The sequence below is a fragment of the Dendropsophus ebraccatus genome, chromosome 6 (genome assembly GCF_027789765.1).
Source record: "Dendropsophus ebraccatus isolate aDenEbr1 chromosome 6, aDenEbr1.pat, whole genome shotgun sequence".
Lineage (NCBI taxonomy): Eukaryota > Metazoa > Chordata > Amphibia > Anura > Hylidae > Dendropsophus > Dendropsophus ebraccatus.
The window spans coordinates 143,669,812-143,690,050 of record NC_091459.1 but is presented as its reverse complement, the minus strand read 5'-3'; the positions used below and the strand labels follow the sequence as shown (position 1 = coordinate 143,690,050).

Below are 20,239 nucleotides of genomic sequence, written 5' to 3'. Positions count from 1 at the left end.
ATAAATCAGCTGGTGTGTATGACCATGAGCATAGCTCCCACTATTACTATACATTAGTGTCTATCCTCGGCACTCACTGTGTATGACCATGAGCATGGCTCCCACTATTATTATACATTAGTGTCTATCCTCTGCACTCACTGTGTATGACCATGAGCATGGCTCCCACTATTACTATACATTACTATCTATCCTCGGCACTCCCTGTGTATGACCATGAGCATGGCGCCCTCTATTACTATACATTACTATCTATCCTCGGCTCTCACTGTGTATGACCATGAGCATGGCGCCCTCTATTGCTATACATTAGTGTCTATCCTCGGCACTCACTGTGTATGACCATGAGCATGGCTCCCACTATTACTGTACATTACTATCTATCCTCGGCACTCACTGTGTATGACCATGAGCATGGCTCCCACTATTACTGTACATTACTATCTATCCTCGGCACTCACTGTGTATGACCATGAGCATGGCTCCCACTATTACTATACATTAGTGTCTATCCTCGGCACTCACTGTGTATGACCATGAGCATAGCTCACACTATTGCTATACATTAGTGTCTATCCTCGGCACTCACTGTGTATGACCATGAGCATGGCGCCCTCTATTACTATACATTAGTGTCTATCCTCTGCACTCACTGTGTATGACCATAAGCATAGCTCCCACTATTACAATACATTACTATCTATCCTCGGCACTCACTGTGTATGACCATGAGCATGGCTCCCACTATTATTATACATTAGTGTCTATCCTCGGCACTCACTGTGTATGACCATAAGCATAGCTCCCACTATTACAATACATTACTATCTATCCTCGGCACTCACTGTGTATGACCATGAGCATGGCTCCCACTATTATTATACATTAGTGTCTATCCTCGGCACTCACTGTGTATGACCATGAGCATGGCTCCCACTATTACTATACATTACTATCTATCCTCGGCACTCACTGTGTATGACCATGAGCATGGCGCCCTCTATTACTATACATTAGTGTCTATCCTCGGCACTCCCTGTGTATGACCATGAGCATGGCGCCCTCTATTACTATACATTAGTGTCTATCCTCGGCACTCCCTGTGTATGACCATAAGCATGGCTCCCACTATTGCTATACATTACTATCTATCCTCGGCACTCCCTGTGTATGACCATAAGCATGGCTCCCACTATTACTATACATTAGTGTCTATCCTCGGCACTCCCTGTGTATGACCATGAGCATGGCTCCCACTATTACTATACATTAGTGTCTATCCTCGGCACTCACTGTGTATGACCATGAGCATGGCGCCCTCTATTACTATACATTACTATCTATCCTCGGCACTCCCTGTGTATGACCATGAGCATGGCGCCCTCTATTACTATACATTACTATCTATCCTCGGCTCTCACTGTGTATGACCATGAGCATGGCGCCCTCTATTGCTATACATTAGTGTCTATCCTCGGCACTCACTGTGTATGACCATGAGCATGGCGCCCTCTATTACTATACATTAGTGTCTATCCTCGGCACTCCCTGTGTATGACCATGAGCATGGCTCCCACTATTACTATACATTAGTGTCTATCCTCGGCACTCACTGTGTATGACCATGAGCATGGCTCCCACTATTACTATACATTAGTGTCTATCCTCGGCACTCACTGTGTATGACCATGAGCATGGCTCCCACTATTACTATACATTAGTGTCTATCCTCGGCACTCCCTGTGTATGACCATGAGCATAGCTCCCACTATTACTATACATTACTATCTATCCTCGGCTCTCACTGTGTATGACCATGAGCATGGCGCCCTCTATTGCTATACATTAGTGTCTATCCTCGGCACTCACTGTGTATGACCATGAGCATGGCGCCCTCTATTACTATACATTAGTGTCTATCCTCGGCACTCCCTGTGTATGACCATGAGCATGGCTCCCACTATTACTATACATTACTATCTATCCTTGGCACTCCCTGTGTATGACCATAAGCATGGCTCCCACTATTATTATACATTAGTGTCTATCCTCGGCACTCACTGTGTATGACCATGAGCATGGCTCCCACTATTATTATACATTAGTGTCTATCCTCGGCATTCACTGTGTATGACCATGAGCATGGCTCCCACTATTACTATACATTAGTGTCTATCCTCGGCACTCCCTGTGTATGACCATGAGCATAGCTCCCACTATTACTATACATTAGTGTCTATCCTCGGCACTCACTGTGTATGACCATGAGCATGGCTCCCACTATTACTATACATTACTATCTATCCTTGGCACTCCCTGTGTATGACCATAAGCATGGCTCCCACTATTATTATACATTAGTGTCTATCCTCGGCACTCACTGTGTATGACCATGAGCATGGCTCCCACTATTACTATACATTAGTGTCTATCCTCGGCACTCCCTGTGTATGACCATGAGCATAGCTCCCACTATTACTATACATTAGTGTCTATCCTCGGCACTCACTGTGTATGACCATGAGCATGGCGCCCTCTATTGCTATACATTAGTGTCTATCCTCGGCACTCACTGTGTATGACCATGAGCATGGCTCCCACTATTACTATACATTAGTGTCTATCCTCTGCACTCACTGTGTATGACCATAAGCATGGCTCCCACTATTACTATACATTACTATCTATCCTCGGCACTCACTGTGTATGACCATAAGCATGGCTCCCACTATTGCTATACATTACTATCTATCCTCGGCACTCCCTGTGTATGACCATGAGCATGGCGCCCTCTATTACTATACATTAGTGTCTATCCTCGGCACTCCCTGTGTATGACCATGAGCATGGCTCCCACTATTGCTATACATTAGTGTCTATCCTCGGCACTCCCTGTGTATGACCATGAGCATGGCTCCCACTATTGCTATACATTAGTGTCTATCCTCGGCTCTCACTGTGTATGACCATGAGCATGGCGCCCTCTATTACTATACATTAGTGTCTATCCTCGGCACTCACTGTGTATGACCATGAGCATGGCTCCCACTATTACTATACATTACTATCTATCCTCGGCACTCCCTGTGTATGACCATAAGCATGGCTCCCTCTATTATTATACATTAGTGTCTATCCTCGGCACTCACTGTGTATGACCATGAGCATGGCTCCCACTATTATTATACATTAGTGTCTATCCTCGGCACTCACTGTGTATGACCATGAGCATGGCTCCCACTATTACTATACATTACTATCTATCCTCGGCACTCACTGTGTATGACCATGAGCATGGCGCCCTCTATTACTATACATTAGTGTCTATCCTCGGCACTCCCTGTGTATGACCATGAGCATGGCGCCCTCTATTACTATACATTAGTGTCTATCCTCTGCACTCACTGTGTATGACCATGAGCATGGCTCCCACTATTACTATACATTACTATCTATCCTCGGCACTCCCTGTGTATGACCATAAGCATGGCTCCCACTATTACTATACATTAGTGTCTATCCTCGGCACTCACTGTGTATGACCATGAGCATGGCGCCCTCTATTACTATACATTACTATCTATCCTCGGCACTCCCTGTGTATGACCATGAGCATGGCGCCCTCTATTACTATACATTACTATCTATCCTCGGCTCTCACTGTGTATGACCATGAGCATGGCGCCCTCTATTGCTATACATTAGTGTCTATCCTCGGCACTCACTGTGTATGACCATGAGCATGGCGCCCTCTATTACTATACATTAGTGTCTATCCTCGGCACTCCCTGTGTATGACCATGAGCATGGCTCCCACTATTACTATACGTTAGTGTCTATCCTCGGCACTCACTGTGTATGACCATGAGCATGGCGCCCTCTATTACTATACATTACTATCTATCCTCGGCTCTCACTGTGTATGACCATGAGCATGGCGCCCTCTATTGCTATACATTAGTGTCTATCCTCGGCACTCACTGTGTATGACCATGAGCATGGCGCCCTCTATTACTATACATTAGTGTCTATCCTCGGCACTCCCTGTGTATGACCATGAGCATGGCTCCCACTATTATTATACATTAGTGTCTATCCTCGGCACTCACTGTGTATGACCATGAGCATGGCTCCCACTATTACTATACATTAGTGTCTATCCTCGGCACTCCCTGTGTATGACCATGAGCATAGCTCCCACTATTACTATACATTAGTGTCTATCCTCGGCACTCACTGTGTATGACCATGAGCATGGCGCCCTCTATTGCTATACATTAGTGTCTATCCTCGGCACTCCCTGTGTATGACCATGAGCATGGCTCCCACTATTACTATACATTAGTGTCTATCCTCTGCACTCACTGTGTATGACCATAAGCATGGCTCCCACTATTACTATACATTACTATCTATCCTCGGCACTCCCTGTGTATGACCATGAGCATGGCGCCCTCTATTACTATACATTAGTGTCTATCCTCGGCACTCCCTGTGTATGACCATGAGCATGGCGCCCACTATTACTATACATTAGTGTCTATCCTCGGCACTCCCTGTGTATGACCATGAGCATGGCTCCCACTATTATTATACATTAGTGTCTATCCTCGGCACTCACTGTGTATGACCATAAGCATAGCTCCCACTATTACAATACATTACTATCTATCCTCGGCACTCACTGTGTATGACCATAAGTATGTCTCCCACTATTATTATACATTAGTGTCTATCCTCTGCACTCACTGTGTATGACCATGAGCATGGCTCCCACTATTACTATACATTACTATCTATCCTCGGCACTCCCTGTGTATGACCATAAGCATGGCTCCCACTATTATTATACATTAGTGTCTATCCTCGGCACTCACTGTGTATGACCATGAGCATGGCTCCCACTATTACTATACATTAGTGTCTATCCTCGGCACTCACTGTGTATGACCATGAGCATGGCGCCCTCTATTACTATACATTACTATCTATCCTCGGCTCTCACTGTGTATGACCATGAGCATGGCTCCCTCTATTGCTATACATTAGTGTCTATCCTCGGCACTCACTGTGTATGACCATGAGCATGGCGCCCTCTATTACTATACATTAGTGTCTATCCTCTGCACTCCCTGTGTATGACCATGAGCATGGCGCCCTCTATTATTATACATTACTATCTATCCTCGGCACTCCCTGTGTATGACCATAAGCATGGCGCCCTCTATTATTATACATTACTATCTATCCTCGGCACTCCCTGTGTATGACCATGAGCATTGCTCCCTCTATTACTATACATTACTATCTATCCTCGGCACTCACTTCTCCCACCATATCTACATTCCCCATACTTCACACCTATTTTTTAGGCCTCATCTTTCACACCACTCTCTATTGTACAGAAGGGAATATATAGGTTATATATGTGCCAGCTTTAGATGATCGTTATTAATTGGTCCTTAGACTGAGTAAGAATCTGTATGCCTAATGTAAAGAATACCAGTTAAAGGGGATTTATAAATTTATAAAATAGATTTATAATTTACTTCTATTTAATATTCCAGTACTTATCAGCTGCTGTATGTCCTGCAGGAAGTGGTGTATTCTTTCCAGTCTGACACAGTGATCTCTGCTGCCATCTCTGTCCATGTCAGGAACTATCCAAAGGTTTTCTATGGGGATTCCTGACATGGACAGAGGTGGCGGCAGAGAGCACTGTGTCAGACTGGAAAGAATACACCACTTCCTGCAGCACATACAGCAGCTGATAAGTACTAGAAGACTGGAGATTTTTAAATAGAAGTAAATAACAAATCTGTATAACTTTAAACTAACAGTTGATTTGCTACTCGTTATTTTTATCTCCGGAGTACCCCTTTAAATGATCATTCCACAGTGTAACATTCTACCCATTGTTACGCTTTAGCGCCGCATCTACATTCCAGCAGTGGTTTCCCATTTTAATAATTAATCTGAAGAGAATGGACCTCACTTATTTCTTTTTTTCTCCCTTCGGGCGAAGTTCCTAAGTTTACGAGGATGGAAACCAAATATTATTGCCGGAAAGAGAAGCATTTTGCTACATTCTATCTTTGGTTGCTATGGGCAACTCATTATTCATCTATAAACATAATTGCGGTTTCCTATTGTCAGAGCACATTGGTCGCGCAGCAACATTTTCCATTAGAAGTTGTTTTGTTTATCCGGGGAATAATAAGCCATGAATCATGTAATTACCCATTATGGCGGAGCGCTATTCTCTCAAGGTGCTTATAGATAGAAGGATTTGTGTGCGCCGGCTCCATCCTCCCCCAGCACAATGGCTGATTATCTCATCTCCAGGCGAGGGCTATTCAAACAAGTTTGGTATTTATTCCGCCGCTGTTTACCGATGCGGGATGGAGCCATTTCTCTCTCCCCGAGTTTATTTGCGATCGCATATTATAATCTGAGTTATTAAACTATTGCAGGAGGTGGCGCAGAATTAAAATACATTAAATGTGAAATAGCAACTAAAGGAACACCCTGTGCAGAGCCGTGCTACGCTTAAAGGGGCACTCCGGCGAAAATCAACCGGTTTCAGAAAGTTATGTAGATTTGTAATTTACTTCTAATTGAAGATATCATGTCTTCCAGTATGTATCAGCTGCTGTGTGTCCTGAAGGAAGTGGTATATTTTCTCCAGTCTGACACAGTGCTGTCTGCTGCTCTCCTGCTCTGGACAGGTGGCAGCAGAGAGCACTGTGTTAAACTGGAGAGAATACATCACTTCCTGCAGGACATACAGCAGCTGATAAGTACTGGAAGACTTGAGATTTTTTAATAGAAATAAATGACAAATCTCTGACACTTTCTGGCACCTGTTGATTTGAAAGATTTCTTTTGCCGGGGGGGTGGGGGGACTACTCCTTTAAGTAGATGGAAGCATTTTATAAAAATCCAGTAACTTGGCAGATAATAAACATGTATGCAAGAGAGGCCTCTAATCCAATTCCTGAGATCTGTATGAATAATGTGCGGTCATGAATTCTGATCGCATCCATCTTGCCGTTGGCAGTTCTCCGTCTTTTCTTGTTAACTCTTCCTACTCATCCACAGTTTTCTCAAAAGTCCCGGCATCAGTATGTTTCTTGGCCTGAGTCTTTCCTCATGATTCTATCCTATGCGATAGCCCAGTCTGTGGCATGTGCTCATGAGTATGGGTAAAGAGATGAGCGCAACTCAAGCATGCCCAAGTCCGATCCATGTGCTGCCACTTAAAGGGAATCTAGCAGAAACCTTGCCCATACTAAATTGTTAGTATTGGTAGATTGGCACTGCGATGCTGAGAAGAATGCTGTTCTCAGTTTGTAAATCGGTGGTCCCATCCCATAGATTTTGCCATAAACTATTAAATGGGAATAAACTTCCTTGGTGCACTGGCGGTGGTCCAAGAGCCCCCCTTTACATTGTTTTCCCAAGCCAACAACGATGCCGCTTCATCAGTCTTCATGATGATTAACTATTCATCCCAACCGGATTCGTCCCAATAAATACTGATGAAGCTTCATCATCGGTGGCGTGGATAGCGATGCTCAGGATACTGACAACCACCACCAGTGTACCAAGGAAGCTCATTTGCATATAATATTTTAGGGCAATATCTCCGGAACCAGACCTCCGATTTACAAGCGGAGAACAGCATTCATCTCAGCACTGTGCCACAGATCAGGTTAGTATCTGTGAGGTTTCTGCTAGATTCCCTTTAAATTTAAAGGTACATTCTAAGCAGATACTGAAAGTAATATACTAACTGTTTTACTCCATCATTGTCAGTGCTGACCATTTGTCACCAGAACACTCATGTGCATACGGTGAGGGCACCTTGTAAGACCCTCACCATTAAGTGTATGTGTCTGCGTGTCTAACAAAAACTCCAATTACTAACAGACTTTTATGTTTTCTTTTTCTCATTTTCTGTCAAGTACTCTTGCTTTGATTACGTCTGTGCTCTGGTAGATTCCATTAGATTTTGTTTTTCTAGTCTCTGTGGCCAGCAGACAGTATGTATGTTTCTCCTACACGTGCTTGCTTGCTTGCCATTGCTTCACTGCTTTCTACATGTTATTTTTTTTTTACTTTATTTTTACATTATCATTCCATTCATTTAGTTATTTGTGTTTTTTGCTTTCTTTTACGTTACTGTGGTCACCGTGCATTTATCACAGGTCACCGTGGACACTCTGATGAGAGACAAGATGCCCAAAAAGGGTGGAAGATGGTGGTTCTCTTGGCGTGGAAGGAATAATAGTATAAAAGTGGTAAGCAAGCTGACTTCTGATCCCCCCTTTCTTAGGTATAAAATTTATTACAGGTAGAATTTATGATTTAAAGGGAACCTGTCACCAAGACAATGCTATCTGTTGTACTGACATCATGTTATAGAGCTGGAGGAGCTGAGCAGATTGATATATATCTTTATGGGAAAAGATTCTGTATAACTTGCAACATGTTGATTGAAATCCCAGCTCATTGAGTCCAGTGGGCGGGGTCACTCAATGGACTGGACTCTTAAGTATGGAAGCATCAGAGATTTCCATCAATAAATTACTAGTTATATTGAATCTTTTCCCATAAAGCTATATATCAATCCGTTCATCAAATTCTGCTCTATAACATGATGCCAATAGCTTAGGTAGCATTTTCATGGTGATGGGATCCCTTTAAGCTATTCGTCAGTAATAACTCTTTTTTGCAGTGATCAAATTTTTAGCACGTTACATCATTTTTTGACAATATGGGGGATAACATGCTTAATGTTGGGGGTCTGACTGTTGGGACCCCCACCAATTTATAGAATATAGGTGAAATATTGTCTGGAATGAACAGCCCACACCACATGTGTGTAGGGGGGTAACATGCTGTGACTAGGGGGCGACATTCTAAGATGGGAATACCACCTCTTGCTGTACGCAAGCTTTCATAGGTCGGACATTTCCATGATTCGGTGAGTTATGGTCTTGTTTAGAAAACCCATCTTTATATATAGATAGAAATTTAGAGTTTATTTGGATCAAGAGTCCTGTCCTGTTATAGTAGAGAACGACTAAAAGGCTCGTGCATCACTTTGCATTATATAGATATAGGCTTATTGAGTTAGAAAAACCGGTAATGCTTCATCTCTCCATCGGGAGTGCTGCAGGGAAACACATGCTGGGCTGTCCTACAGGCTACAGCTGATCGCCCGGGGTCACAATACTGGGAAACCGTGTGATGGTCTTTTTTTTTTGTCAAAACACCCTTCTCACAAACAGGCATGCACCCCTCATAAAGTAGGCACCCCTTTTTAAAGGGAATGCCTTAATAATAAGCTTATAAGTTTTTTCTTGAAGTGGTCACAAGGCCAACAGAGGTTGCATCCTGAGGAGTCTACGAGGGTAGGAGCCAAGGGAGAAGAAGCTTGGTTGCTGGTTAAAGGAGAAGTCCGGCCTCCGTTTTTTTTTTTTTGTTTTTTTTTAAAAGGCAGGGGCATGGGGGGGGGGCCTCTCTCTGTTCCTCTTCAGTACCAGATTGCCGCTTCGGGATCTCTGACGCTACAGATGTCATGACCCAGTGGGACGCCGCTCTAGTCACTGATTGGCTGAGCGGACTGTCCATCAGTTGGGACGGGCATTTTACCCCGAGTCATGATGTCATATCAACTTCTTCTAGTGGGGGTCCCAGAGCGTGTCAGATGGCACCACATGGGCACGGGGGGAGGGGGGAGTGATGCTTCATTGTTACTCTCTCCCCTGCTCCTGCCGCCTGTGAAAAGTTAGAGGCCGGACTTCTGCTTTAAGATTGTGAAAGCTCCAATAGAGAGCTAGGGCCAATGAAGCAGTACAGAGAGGTCTGTGAAATGTTTAAAGCAAAGACAGTGAGGGCCACACACAGGGCTACACACAGGGCCACACACAGGGCCACACACAGGGCTACACACAGGGCTATACACAGGGCTACACACAGGAGTACACACAGGACTACACACAGGGCCACACAGAGGGCTATACACAGGGCCACACACAGGGCTACACACAGGGCCACACACAGGGCCACACACAGGGCTACACACAGGGCTACACACAGGAGTACACACAGGACTACACACAGGGCTACACACAGGGCTACACACAGGAGTACACACAGGACTACACACAGGGCCACACAGAGGGCTATACACAGGGCCACACACAGGGCTACTCAAAGGGCCACATCCAGGGCTATACACAGGGCTACACACAGCGCTACACACAGGAGTACACACAGGGCTACACACAGGGCTACTCAAAGGGCCACATCCAGGGCTATACACAGCGCTACACACAGGGCTACACACAGGGCCACACACAGGGCCACACACAGGGCCACACACAGGGCTACACACAGGGCCACACACAGGGCTACTCAAAGGGCTACACACAGGGCTATACACAGGGCTACACACAGGAGTACACACAGGACTACACACAGGGCCACACAGAGGGCTATACACAGGGCCACACACAGGGCTACTCAAAGGGCCACATCCAGGGCTATACACAGGGCTACACACAGGGCTACACACAGGGCCACACACAGGGCTACACACAGGGCCACACACAGGGCTACACACAGGGCCACACACTGGGCTACACACAGGGCTACTCAAAGGGCCACATCCAGGGCTATACACAGGGCTATACACAGGGCTACACACAGGGCCACACACAGGGCTATACACAGGGCTACACACAGGGCCACACACAGGGCTACACACAGGGCCACACACAGGCCTACTCAATGGGCTACACACAGGGCTATACACAGGGCTACACACAGGGCCACACACAGGGCCACACACAGGGCCACACACAGGGCCACACACAGGGCTACACACAGAGCCACACACTGGGCCACACACTGGGCTATACACAGCGCCACACACAGGGCCACACACAGGGCTACACACAGGGCTATACACAGGGCCACACACAGGACTACACACAGGGCTACACACAGGGCTACACACAGCGCTGCACACAGGGCCACACACAGGGCTACACACAGGGCTACACACAGAGCTACACACAGGGCTACACACAGGGCCACACACAGGGCCACACACAGGGCCACACACAGGGCTATACACAGGGCTACACACAGGAGTACACACAGGACTACACACAGGGCCACACAGAGGGCTATACACAGGGCCACACACAGGGCTATACACAGGGCCACACACAGCGCTACACACAGGAGTACACACAGGACTACACACAGGGCCACACAGAGGGCTATACACAGGGCCACACACAGGGCTACTCAAAGGGCCACATCCAGGGCTATACACAGGGCTACACACAGGGCTACACACAGGGCCACACACAGGGCTACACACAGGGCCACACACAGGGCTACACACAGGGCCACACACTGGGCTACACACAGGGCTACTCAAAGGGCCACATCCAGGGCTATACACAGGGCTATACACAGGGCTACACACAGGGCCACACACAGGGCTATACACAGGGCTACACACAGGGCCACACACAGGGCTACACACAGGGCCACACACAGGCCTACTCAATGGGCTACACACAGGGCTATACACAGGGCTACACACAGGGCCACACACAGGGCCACACACAGGGCCACACACAGGGCTACACACAGAGCCACACACTGGGCCACACACTGGGCTATACACAGCGCCACACACAGGGCCACACACAGGGCTACACACAGGGCTATACACAGGGCCACACACAGGACTACACACAGGGCTACACACAGGGCTACACACAGCGCTGCACACAGGGCCACACACAGGGCTACACACAGGGCTACACACAGAGCTACACACAGGGCTACACACAGGGCCACACACAGGGCCACACACAGGGCTACACACAGGGCTATACACAGGGCTACACACAGGAGTACACACAGGACTACACACAGGGCCACACAGAGGGCTATACACAGGGCCACACACAGGGCTATACACAGGGCCACACACAGCGCTACACACAGGAGTACACACAGGACTACACACAGGGCTACTCAAAGGGCCACATCCAGGGCTATACACAGGGCTACACACAGGGCCACACACAGGGCCACACACAGGGCCACACACAGGGCTACACACTGGGCCACACACAGGGCCACACACAGGGCCACACACAGGGCCACACACAGGGCTACACACAGGGCCACACACAGGGCTATACACAGGGCTACACACAGGAGTACACACAGGACTACACACAGGGCCACACAGAGGGCTACACACAGGGCTACACACAGGGCTATACACAGGGCTACACACAGGGCTACACACAGGGCTACACACAGGGCCACACACAGGGCTACACACAGGGCCACACATAGGGCTACTCAAAGGGCTACACACAGGGCTATACACAGGGCTACACACAGGGCTACTCAAAGGGCCACATCCAGGGCTATACACAGGGCTATACACTGGGCTACACACAGGGCTACACACAGGGCCACACACAGGGCTACACACAGGGCCACACACTGGGCTACACACAGGGCTACTCAAAGGGCCACATCCAGGGCTATACACAGGGCTATACACAGGGCTACACACAGGGCCACACACAGGGCTATACACAGGGCTACACACAGGGCCACACACAGGGCTACACACAGGGCCACACACAGGGCTACTCAAAGGGCTACACACAGGGCTATACACAGGGCTACACACAGGGCCACACACAGGGCCACACACAGGGCCACACACAGGGCTACACACAGAGCCACACACTGGGCCACACACTGGGCTATACACAGCGCCACACACAGGGCCACACACAGGGCTACACACAGGGCTATACACAGGGCCACACACAGGACTACACACAGGGCTACACACAGGGCTACACACAGCGCTACACACAGGGCCACACACAGGGCTACACACAGGGCTATACACAGGGCTACACACAGGAGTACACACAGGACTACACACAGGGCCACACAGAGGGCCACACACAGGGCTACTCAAAGGGCCACATCCAGGGCTATACACAGGGCTACACACAGGGCTACACACAGGGCCACACACAGGGCTACACACAGGGCCACACACTGGGCTACACACAGGGCTACTCAAAGGGCCACATCCAGGGCTATACACAGGGCTATACACAGGGCTACACACAGGGCCACACACAGGGCTATACACAGGGCTACACACAGGGCCACACACAGGGCCACACACAGGGCCACACACAGGGCTACACACAGAGCCACACACTGGGCCACACACTGGGCTATACACAGCGCCACACACAGGGCCACACACAGGGCTACACACAGGGCTATACACAGGGCCACACACAGGACTACACACAGGGCTACACACAGGGCTACACACAGCGCTACACACAGGGCCACACACAGGGCTACACACAGGGCTACACACAGAGCTACACACAGGGCTACACACAGGGCCACACACAGGGCCACACACAGGGCTACACACAGGGCTACACACAGGGCTATACACAGGGCTACACACAGGAGTACACACAGGACTACACACAGGGCCACACAGAGGGCTACTCAAAGGGCCACATCCAGGGCTATACACAGGGCTACACACAGCGCTACACACAGGAGTACACACAGGGCTACACACAGGGCTACTCAAAGGGCCACATCCAGGGCTATACACAGGGCTACACACAGGGCCACACACAGGGCCACACACAGGGCCACACACAGGGCCACACACAGGGCTACACACAGGGCCACACACAGGGCTACACACAGGGCTATACACAGGGCTACACACAGGAGTACACACAGGGCTACACACAGGGCTACTCAAAGGGCTACACACAGGGCTATACACAGGGCTACACACAGGGCTACACACAGGGCTACACACAGGGCCACACACAGGGCCACACACAGGGCCACACACAGGGCTACACACAGGGCCACACACAGGGCTACTCAAAGGGCTACACACAGGGCTATACACAGGGCTACACACAGGAGTACACACAGGACTACACACAGGGCCACACAGAGGGCTATACACAGGGCCACACACAGGGCTACTCAAAGGGCCACATCCAGGGCTATACACAGGGCTACACACAGGGCTACACACAGGGCCACACACAGGGCTACACACAGGGCCACACACTGGGCTACACACAGGGCTACTCAAAGAGCCACATCCAGGGCTATACACAGGGCTACACACAGGGCCACACACAGGGCTATACACAGGGCTACACACAGGGCCACACACAGGGCTACACACAGGGCCACACACAGGGCTACTCAAAGGGCTACACACAGGGCCACACATAGGGCCACACACAGGGCTACACACAGGCCAGGGCTACACACAGGGCCACACACAGGGCCACACACAGGGCCACACACAGGGCTACACACAGAGCCACACACTGGGCCACACACTGGGCTATACACAGCGCCACACACAGGGCCACACACAGGGCCACACACAGGGCTACACACAGGGCTATACACAGGGCCACACACAGGACTACACACAGGGCTACACACAGGGCTACACACAGCGCTACACACAGGGCCACACACAGGGCTACACACAGGGCTACACACAGAGCTACACACAGGGCTACACACAGGGCCACACACAGGGCCACACACAGGGCTACACACTGGGCCACACACAGGGCCACACACAGGGCCACACACTGGGCCACACACAGGGCTACACACAGGGCTACACACAGAGCCACACACAGGGCCACACAGGGCTACACACAGGGCTACACACAGAGCTACACACAGGGCTACACACAGGGCCACACACAGGGCTATACACAGGGCTACACACAGGAGTACACACAGGACTACACACAGGGCCACACACTGGGCTACACATAGGGCCACACACAGGGCTACACATAGGGCCACACACAGGGCTACACACAGGGCCACACACAGGGCTTCACATTGGGCTATAGGGATTCTTCACACATAGATTAGGTCATTATGAAGAAATATTATAAAAATATATCTAAAATATACTTTTTGCTCCATGAAATGTCCTCCTCTCTGCCGCTGAGCTCGGTCTGTAGCTTCCCAGGTTCATTCCCTTTTAAGTGAGTTTTCGTCTGGACCCAGTCTTCCCAATTTTCCTTTAATTTCCGTTGTAAATACGGTATGCGCTGTGTGATTTACAGAGCCGCCATAGGTGGTAAAATCTTGGACATCTGGATTTTTCATAACACAAGAAATGTCCCATAATTCCCTGATTTGCGGCTTCCTCGCACCGTATAATAACTGGCTTCTCATCTTACTTTTCCTAGGAGTCAAAGGCAGAACAAGGCTTAAGTGGAAAAGGTCCTTACCCTGGTGAACAACCCCCCGGCAATGGCATCGAACAGAGGTGAGGGGGCTTCAGTTTTTCCCCCCAGTTTGGTACAATAATTTATACACTCTAATAAGTGTTGTGTAATGCTTTATCTCCCCTGCGGGGGCGCTGTGGGTTGTTGAACACTTTCTGCCAGGTTCCTCTGCAGATTACAGAGGGTCTAAGCCAGGGATGGGAATGAAAACTGTAAGATTTGAGGATTATTTTATAATATAGATAGAAAAATGGAAAATTAGAAAAATGGTGCGAAAAAATTCTTAAAAAATCTGTTTAACATAAAAACTTTATTTATACAATAAGTCATTTCCTGATGACATCGTCCCTTTAAAAGCCAATGTACATGGTGAAAATATGAGGCCATTCTGCAAGAATTTTTTATGGGGGGGAGGGGGGAGATAAAAAAAATCTAGCCAAACCAAAATTTTTGGGATTAATTGCTTAAAGGGTTAATTTCCCCCCCCCTCCCTTTGTCAGTGCTGCCTCTTAGCATCCATTGCCTGTAAGGCTGTGTAATCTGATTACTATACAGACGGGGTTATTTTTACTCCGTATGATTCATAACGTATCCCATCTGAGTGCTAGGTATTATGGGAAACCATATTCTCAATGGAAGGCGTCTGCTATGAATGAAGGATCAAGTGCGGCTCGCTCATTGACAGTTTAACGTGCAGGTTTTCGGTGTCCTCCCCGGAGACGTCGCTTTCGATAGACAATCAATTAATGCACTCAACCAGTCGCGGCAAATGTATTTTTTGAGCCGGTTGCCAAATGCATTTTCCGCTTTGTGGCGTCATCTTCCTGTGTTTGTTCCAGAATAAAGGATGAGTCGTCGTCCAGCGACGAGGACCCCAGAGTGGCCAAGCAGAATATCGGCTCCCTGCAATCGAGCCAGGGCCACCCCTCACCGTCTGGGGTTACATACAAGAAGACGCTGCGGCTGACCTCTGACCAGCTGGTGAGTGCCGGATGTGTGTCTCTTCCTAGCAGAACATTAGCGTGTAATTGAGAGTAGATGGCCGTGTACGGTGTTATTGCAGACGGCGTACCGTAAACAGTCGTTGTGTCTCTGGGCACTCTCACGGATCAAGTCTCCCCTAATAGGTGGAACACTGGACTGATTAAGGCCTGTAATCTGCTCCGTATATTTATAGCTCAGCGACATGGCGCCTTAATGGGATTAGGCCACGCGGCGTGTCATATTTATCAAAACGTGCTGCCAGCCTGCAGACTAACAAGTGCGAGGAAAATTAAAGGGTTTCTAGAGGAGACATCAATAAACTGTAACAAAAACTACCTAGTGCAAGATTTATAAATCTGCACATAACACCAGGGAGAAAAGAACACGCAAAAGATCCCTGTGTCATGGGCCACCCCTTTAAGGCTTGTACTAGGCATAACACAGTGCATGAGATTAAAGGGGTTGTTCACCCCATTTTTTATTTTATTTTTTTGCAAATCAACTGATGCCAGAAAGCACCAGAGATTTGTAATTTACTTTTATTTTCTATTAAAAAATCTTGTCTGGACAGTTCCTGACATGGACAGAGGTGGCAGCAGAGAGCACTGTGTCATACCATTTCCTGCAGGACATACAGCAGCTGATAAGTGCTGAAAGACTGGAGATTTTTTCAATAGAAGTAAATTACAAATCTCTGGCACTTTCTGGCACCAGTTGATTTAAAAGAGAAATTTTTTGTTGAAAAAGCCCTTTAAGGGCCCTTTTACAGCGGCCAATTATCTGCCCACGGAGGCTGATTCAGGCAGATATCTACCCATGCCATAAAGACCATGATCAGCCAAGGACCCGGTCATTGGCTGATCGTCGTCTTTCAGCAGGTTTAAAAATCACTATGTGCAAAATTGCTAAAAATAAAAAAATAATAAAAAAGAGAGAACACGACTGGCTAATATAGAAAGAAGGCACAATATAAGGATAAAAGAAGAGTTCTCAGCGCTCCAAGCCTACCTGTCATTTTAAAGGGGTTCTCCAGCACTAAAAAAACATGACCACTTTCTTCCAGAGACAGCACCAATCTTGTCTCCAGTTTGGGTGCAGGTTCTGTAACTCAGTTCCATTGAAGTGAATGGAGCTTGATAGCAAACTCTACCTAACCTGGACGGAAGAGCGGTGTTGTCTCTGGAAGAAAGTGGCTATGTTTTTGTAGCGTTGGATGACCCCTTTAACTTTAGATCTGCCCTTAACTGGGCCATACAAGGCTGGGGCTACATGGATGAAAGTCATGCAACCAAAAAATAAAGTACGACCCGCATTGAGGTTCTTGAGGTCATGGATTATACGCGACTCTTCCATTGCTATCCCAATGCAACGAACATTATATGCAATGTTTGGTGAACGGAAGTCAGTGGATCGTCCTAGCCTCATCAGATCAGAAATGAGAGGTGGAATCTGATTGGTTGCTAGGGGCAACTGAAACAGTTTCACTTTACACCATTGGGGAGATTTATCAAACATGGTGTAAAGTGAAACTGGCTCAGTTGCCCCTAGCAACCAATCAGATTCCACCTTTCATTCCTCACAGATTTGTTAGAAAATTAAAGATGAAATCTGATTGGTTACTAGGGGCAACTGCGCCAGTTTCACTTTACACCATGTTTGATAAATCTCCCCCAATATCTAAAGGTTCTGATACCATGTTGGCCACCAGTATCAGATGTGACAGCCTGTGCCTGCCAGTCCATGGGCGGTCTATAGTCCAGTGCTCTTCCCGATTCCTGCCAAAAAGGTTAAAAAATGAGACCAGAATTAGTCGAATATATACGATATTATTCACGAACATTGGCACTGTAGCAGTGAATAAGCCCCGGGATAGTTGGCTATGTCTGCCCAGTGGACATCGGCTGTATGATAACCAGCAGGACGGCAGGAGAGACGTGGAGCCATTATCCCGGGTGGAGCGCTGGGCTCTTGTTAGCCGAGGCTCGCTCCTCGTGACTGGCGTGCAGAGTCTAAATATAATGGGTCTGATGTCAGATGGGAGTGCATTAGGGACGTCCATTAGATCTCTCCGCGCACAGTGCAGGAAGTAAATTGGTGCGTCTGGTGAGAAGGGCCGCGGCCAGTAATGAGTCACAATCGAATCAAACCTTATCCTCCGAGTCCGGAGATTTACAAGAAATGTTTGATGTCAGCGGCAAAAGGAAAATTAATGGGATTCAGAAAATGAAAGATTTATGAAGGGTCGGGCTTCACATGTTGCAGTAACAGACACCCTCTAAGCCTCCATTTGTTCGCTTGTTTTCACCCATTTCTGGTCTTTATAATGGTCATGGGCGTGGCTTATTGTATATTGCTTTTCTATATTGTATCGCAGTATCGTCATGTCATGAGTTGGACAGCTTTCAGAAGGAGCTCTGGTCATGGTTGTTTACCCCCTAGATGCTGTCTCTAATGGTGACTGCAGCATCTAGGTGGTTTAAAGGAGAAGTCCCATAAAAAATATAAAAAGATTGGGGGCGGGGAAAAAAAAAAGTAAACGTACAGTACCGTTCAAAAGTTTAGGGTCACATTGAAATGTCCTTATTTTTGAAGGAAAAGCACTGTACTTTTCAATGAAGATAACTTTAAACTAGTCCTAACTTTAAACAAATCCACTGTATACATTGCTAATGTGGTAAATGACTATTCTAGCTGCAAATGTCTGGTTTTTGGTGCAATATCTACATAGGTGTATAGAGGCCCATTTCCAGCAACTATCACTCCAGTGTTCTAATGGTACAATGTGTTTGCTCATTGGCTCAGAAGGCTAATTGATGATTAGAAAACCCTTGTGCAATCATGTTCACACATCTGAAAACAGTCTAGCTCGTTACAGAAGCTACAAAACTGACCTTCCTTTGAGCAGATTGTGTTTCTGGAGCATCACATTTGTGGGGTAAATTAAACGCTCAAAATGGCCAGAAAAAGAGAACTTTCATCTGAAACTCGACAGTCTATTCTTGTTCTTAGAAATGAAGGCTATTCCATGCGAGAAATTACTAAGAAATTGAAGATTTCCTACAACGGTGTGTACTACTCCCTTCAGAGGACAGCACAAACAGGCTCTAACCAGATTAGAAAAAGAAGTGGGAGGCCGCGTTGCACAACTAAGCAAGAAGATAAGCACATTAGAGTCTCTAGTTTGAGAAACAGACGCCTCACAGGTCCGCAACTGGCACCTTTATTAAATAGTACCCGCAAAACACCAGTGTCAACATCTACAGTGAAGAGGCGGCTGCGGGATTTTAGGCTTCAGGGGAGAGTGGCAAAGAAAAAGCCATATCTGAGACTGGCCAATAAAAGAAAAAGATTAAAGGGTTTATCCAGCGCTAGAAAATCATGGCCACTATTCCCCTACTGTTGTCTCCAGATTGGGTGGGGTTACAAACTCAGTTCCACTGAAGTAAATGGAGCTTAATTGCAAACTGCACCTGAACTGGAGACAAGAGAGGGGAAAAGTTCCCATGTTTTTGTAGCGCTGGACAACCCCTTTAAGATGGGCAAAAGAACACAGACATTGGAGAGAGGAAGACTGGAAAAAAGTGTTGTGGACGGATGAATCCAAGTTTGAGGTGTTTGGATCACAAAGAAGAACGTTTGTGAGACGCAGAAGAAATGAGAAGATGCTGGAAGAATGCCTGACGCCATCTGTTATACATGGTGGAGGTAATGGGATGGTCTGGGGTTGGTGCTGGTAAGGTGGGAGATTTGTACAGGGTAAAAGGGATTGTGAATAAGGAAGGCCATCACTCTGCACCGCCATGCCATACCCAGTGGGCAGCGCTTGGTTGGAGCCAATTTCATCCTACAACGGGACA

The 20,239-nt window shown here is 47.5% G+C and overlaps 1 protein-coding gene across 3 annotated transcripts in view; it reads left to right on the top strand.

The window, feature by feature from the left end:
• Window positions 1-20,239, top strand: part of LPIN1 (lipin 1) — a 126,113-nt gene that overhangs the window by 90,362 nt on the left and 15,512 nt on the right. For all 3 annotated transcript variants that reach the window (XR_011363460.1, XM_069973157.1, XM_069973156.1), the window contains exons 12-14: window positions 8,211-8,303; window positions 15,360-15,439; window positions 16,238-16,379. Coding sequence is in view for 2 of the 3 variants with exons in the window: in XM_069973157.1 (XP_069829258.1) it covers window positions 8,211-8,303; window positions 15,360-15,439; window positions 16,238-16,379 (315 nt within the window). In the remaining variant the exon portion in view is untranslated. The remainder of the gene's footprint in view (window positions 1-8,210; window positions 8,304-15,359; window positions 15,440-16,237; window positions 16,380-20,239) is intronic.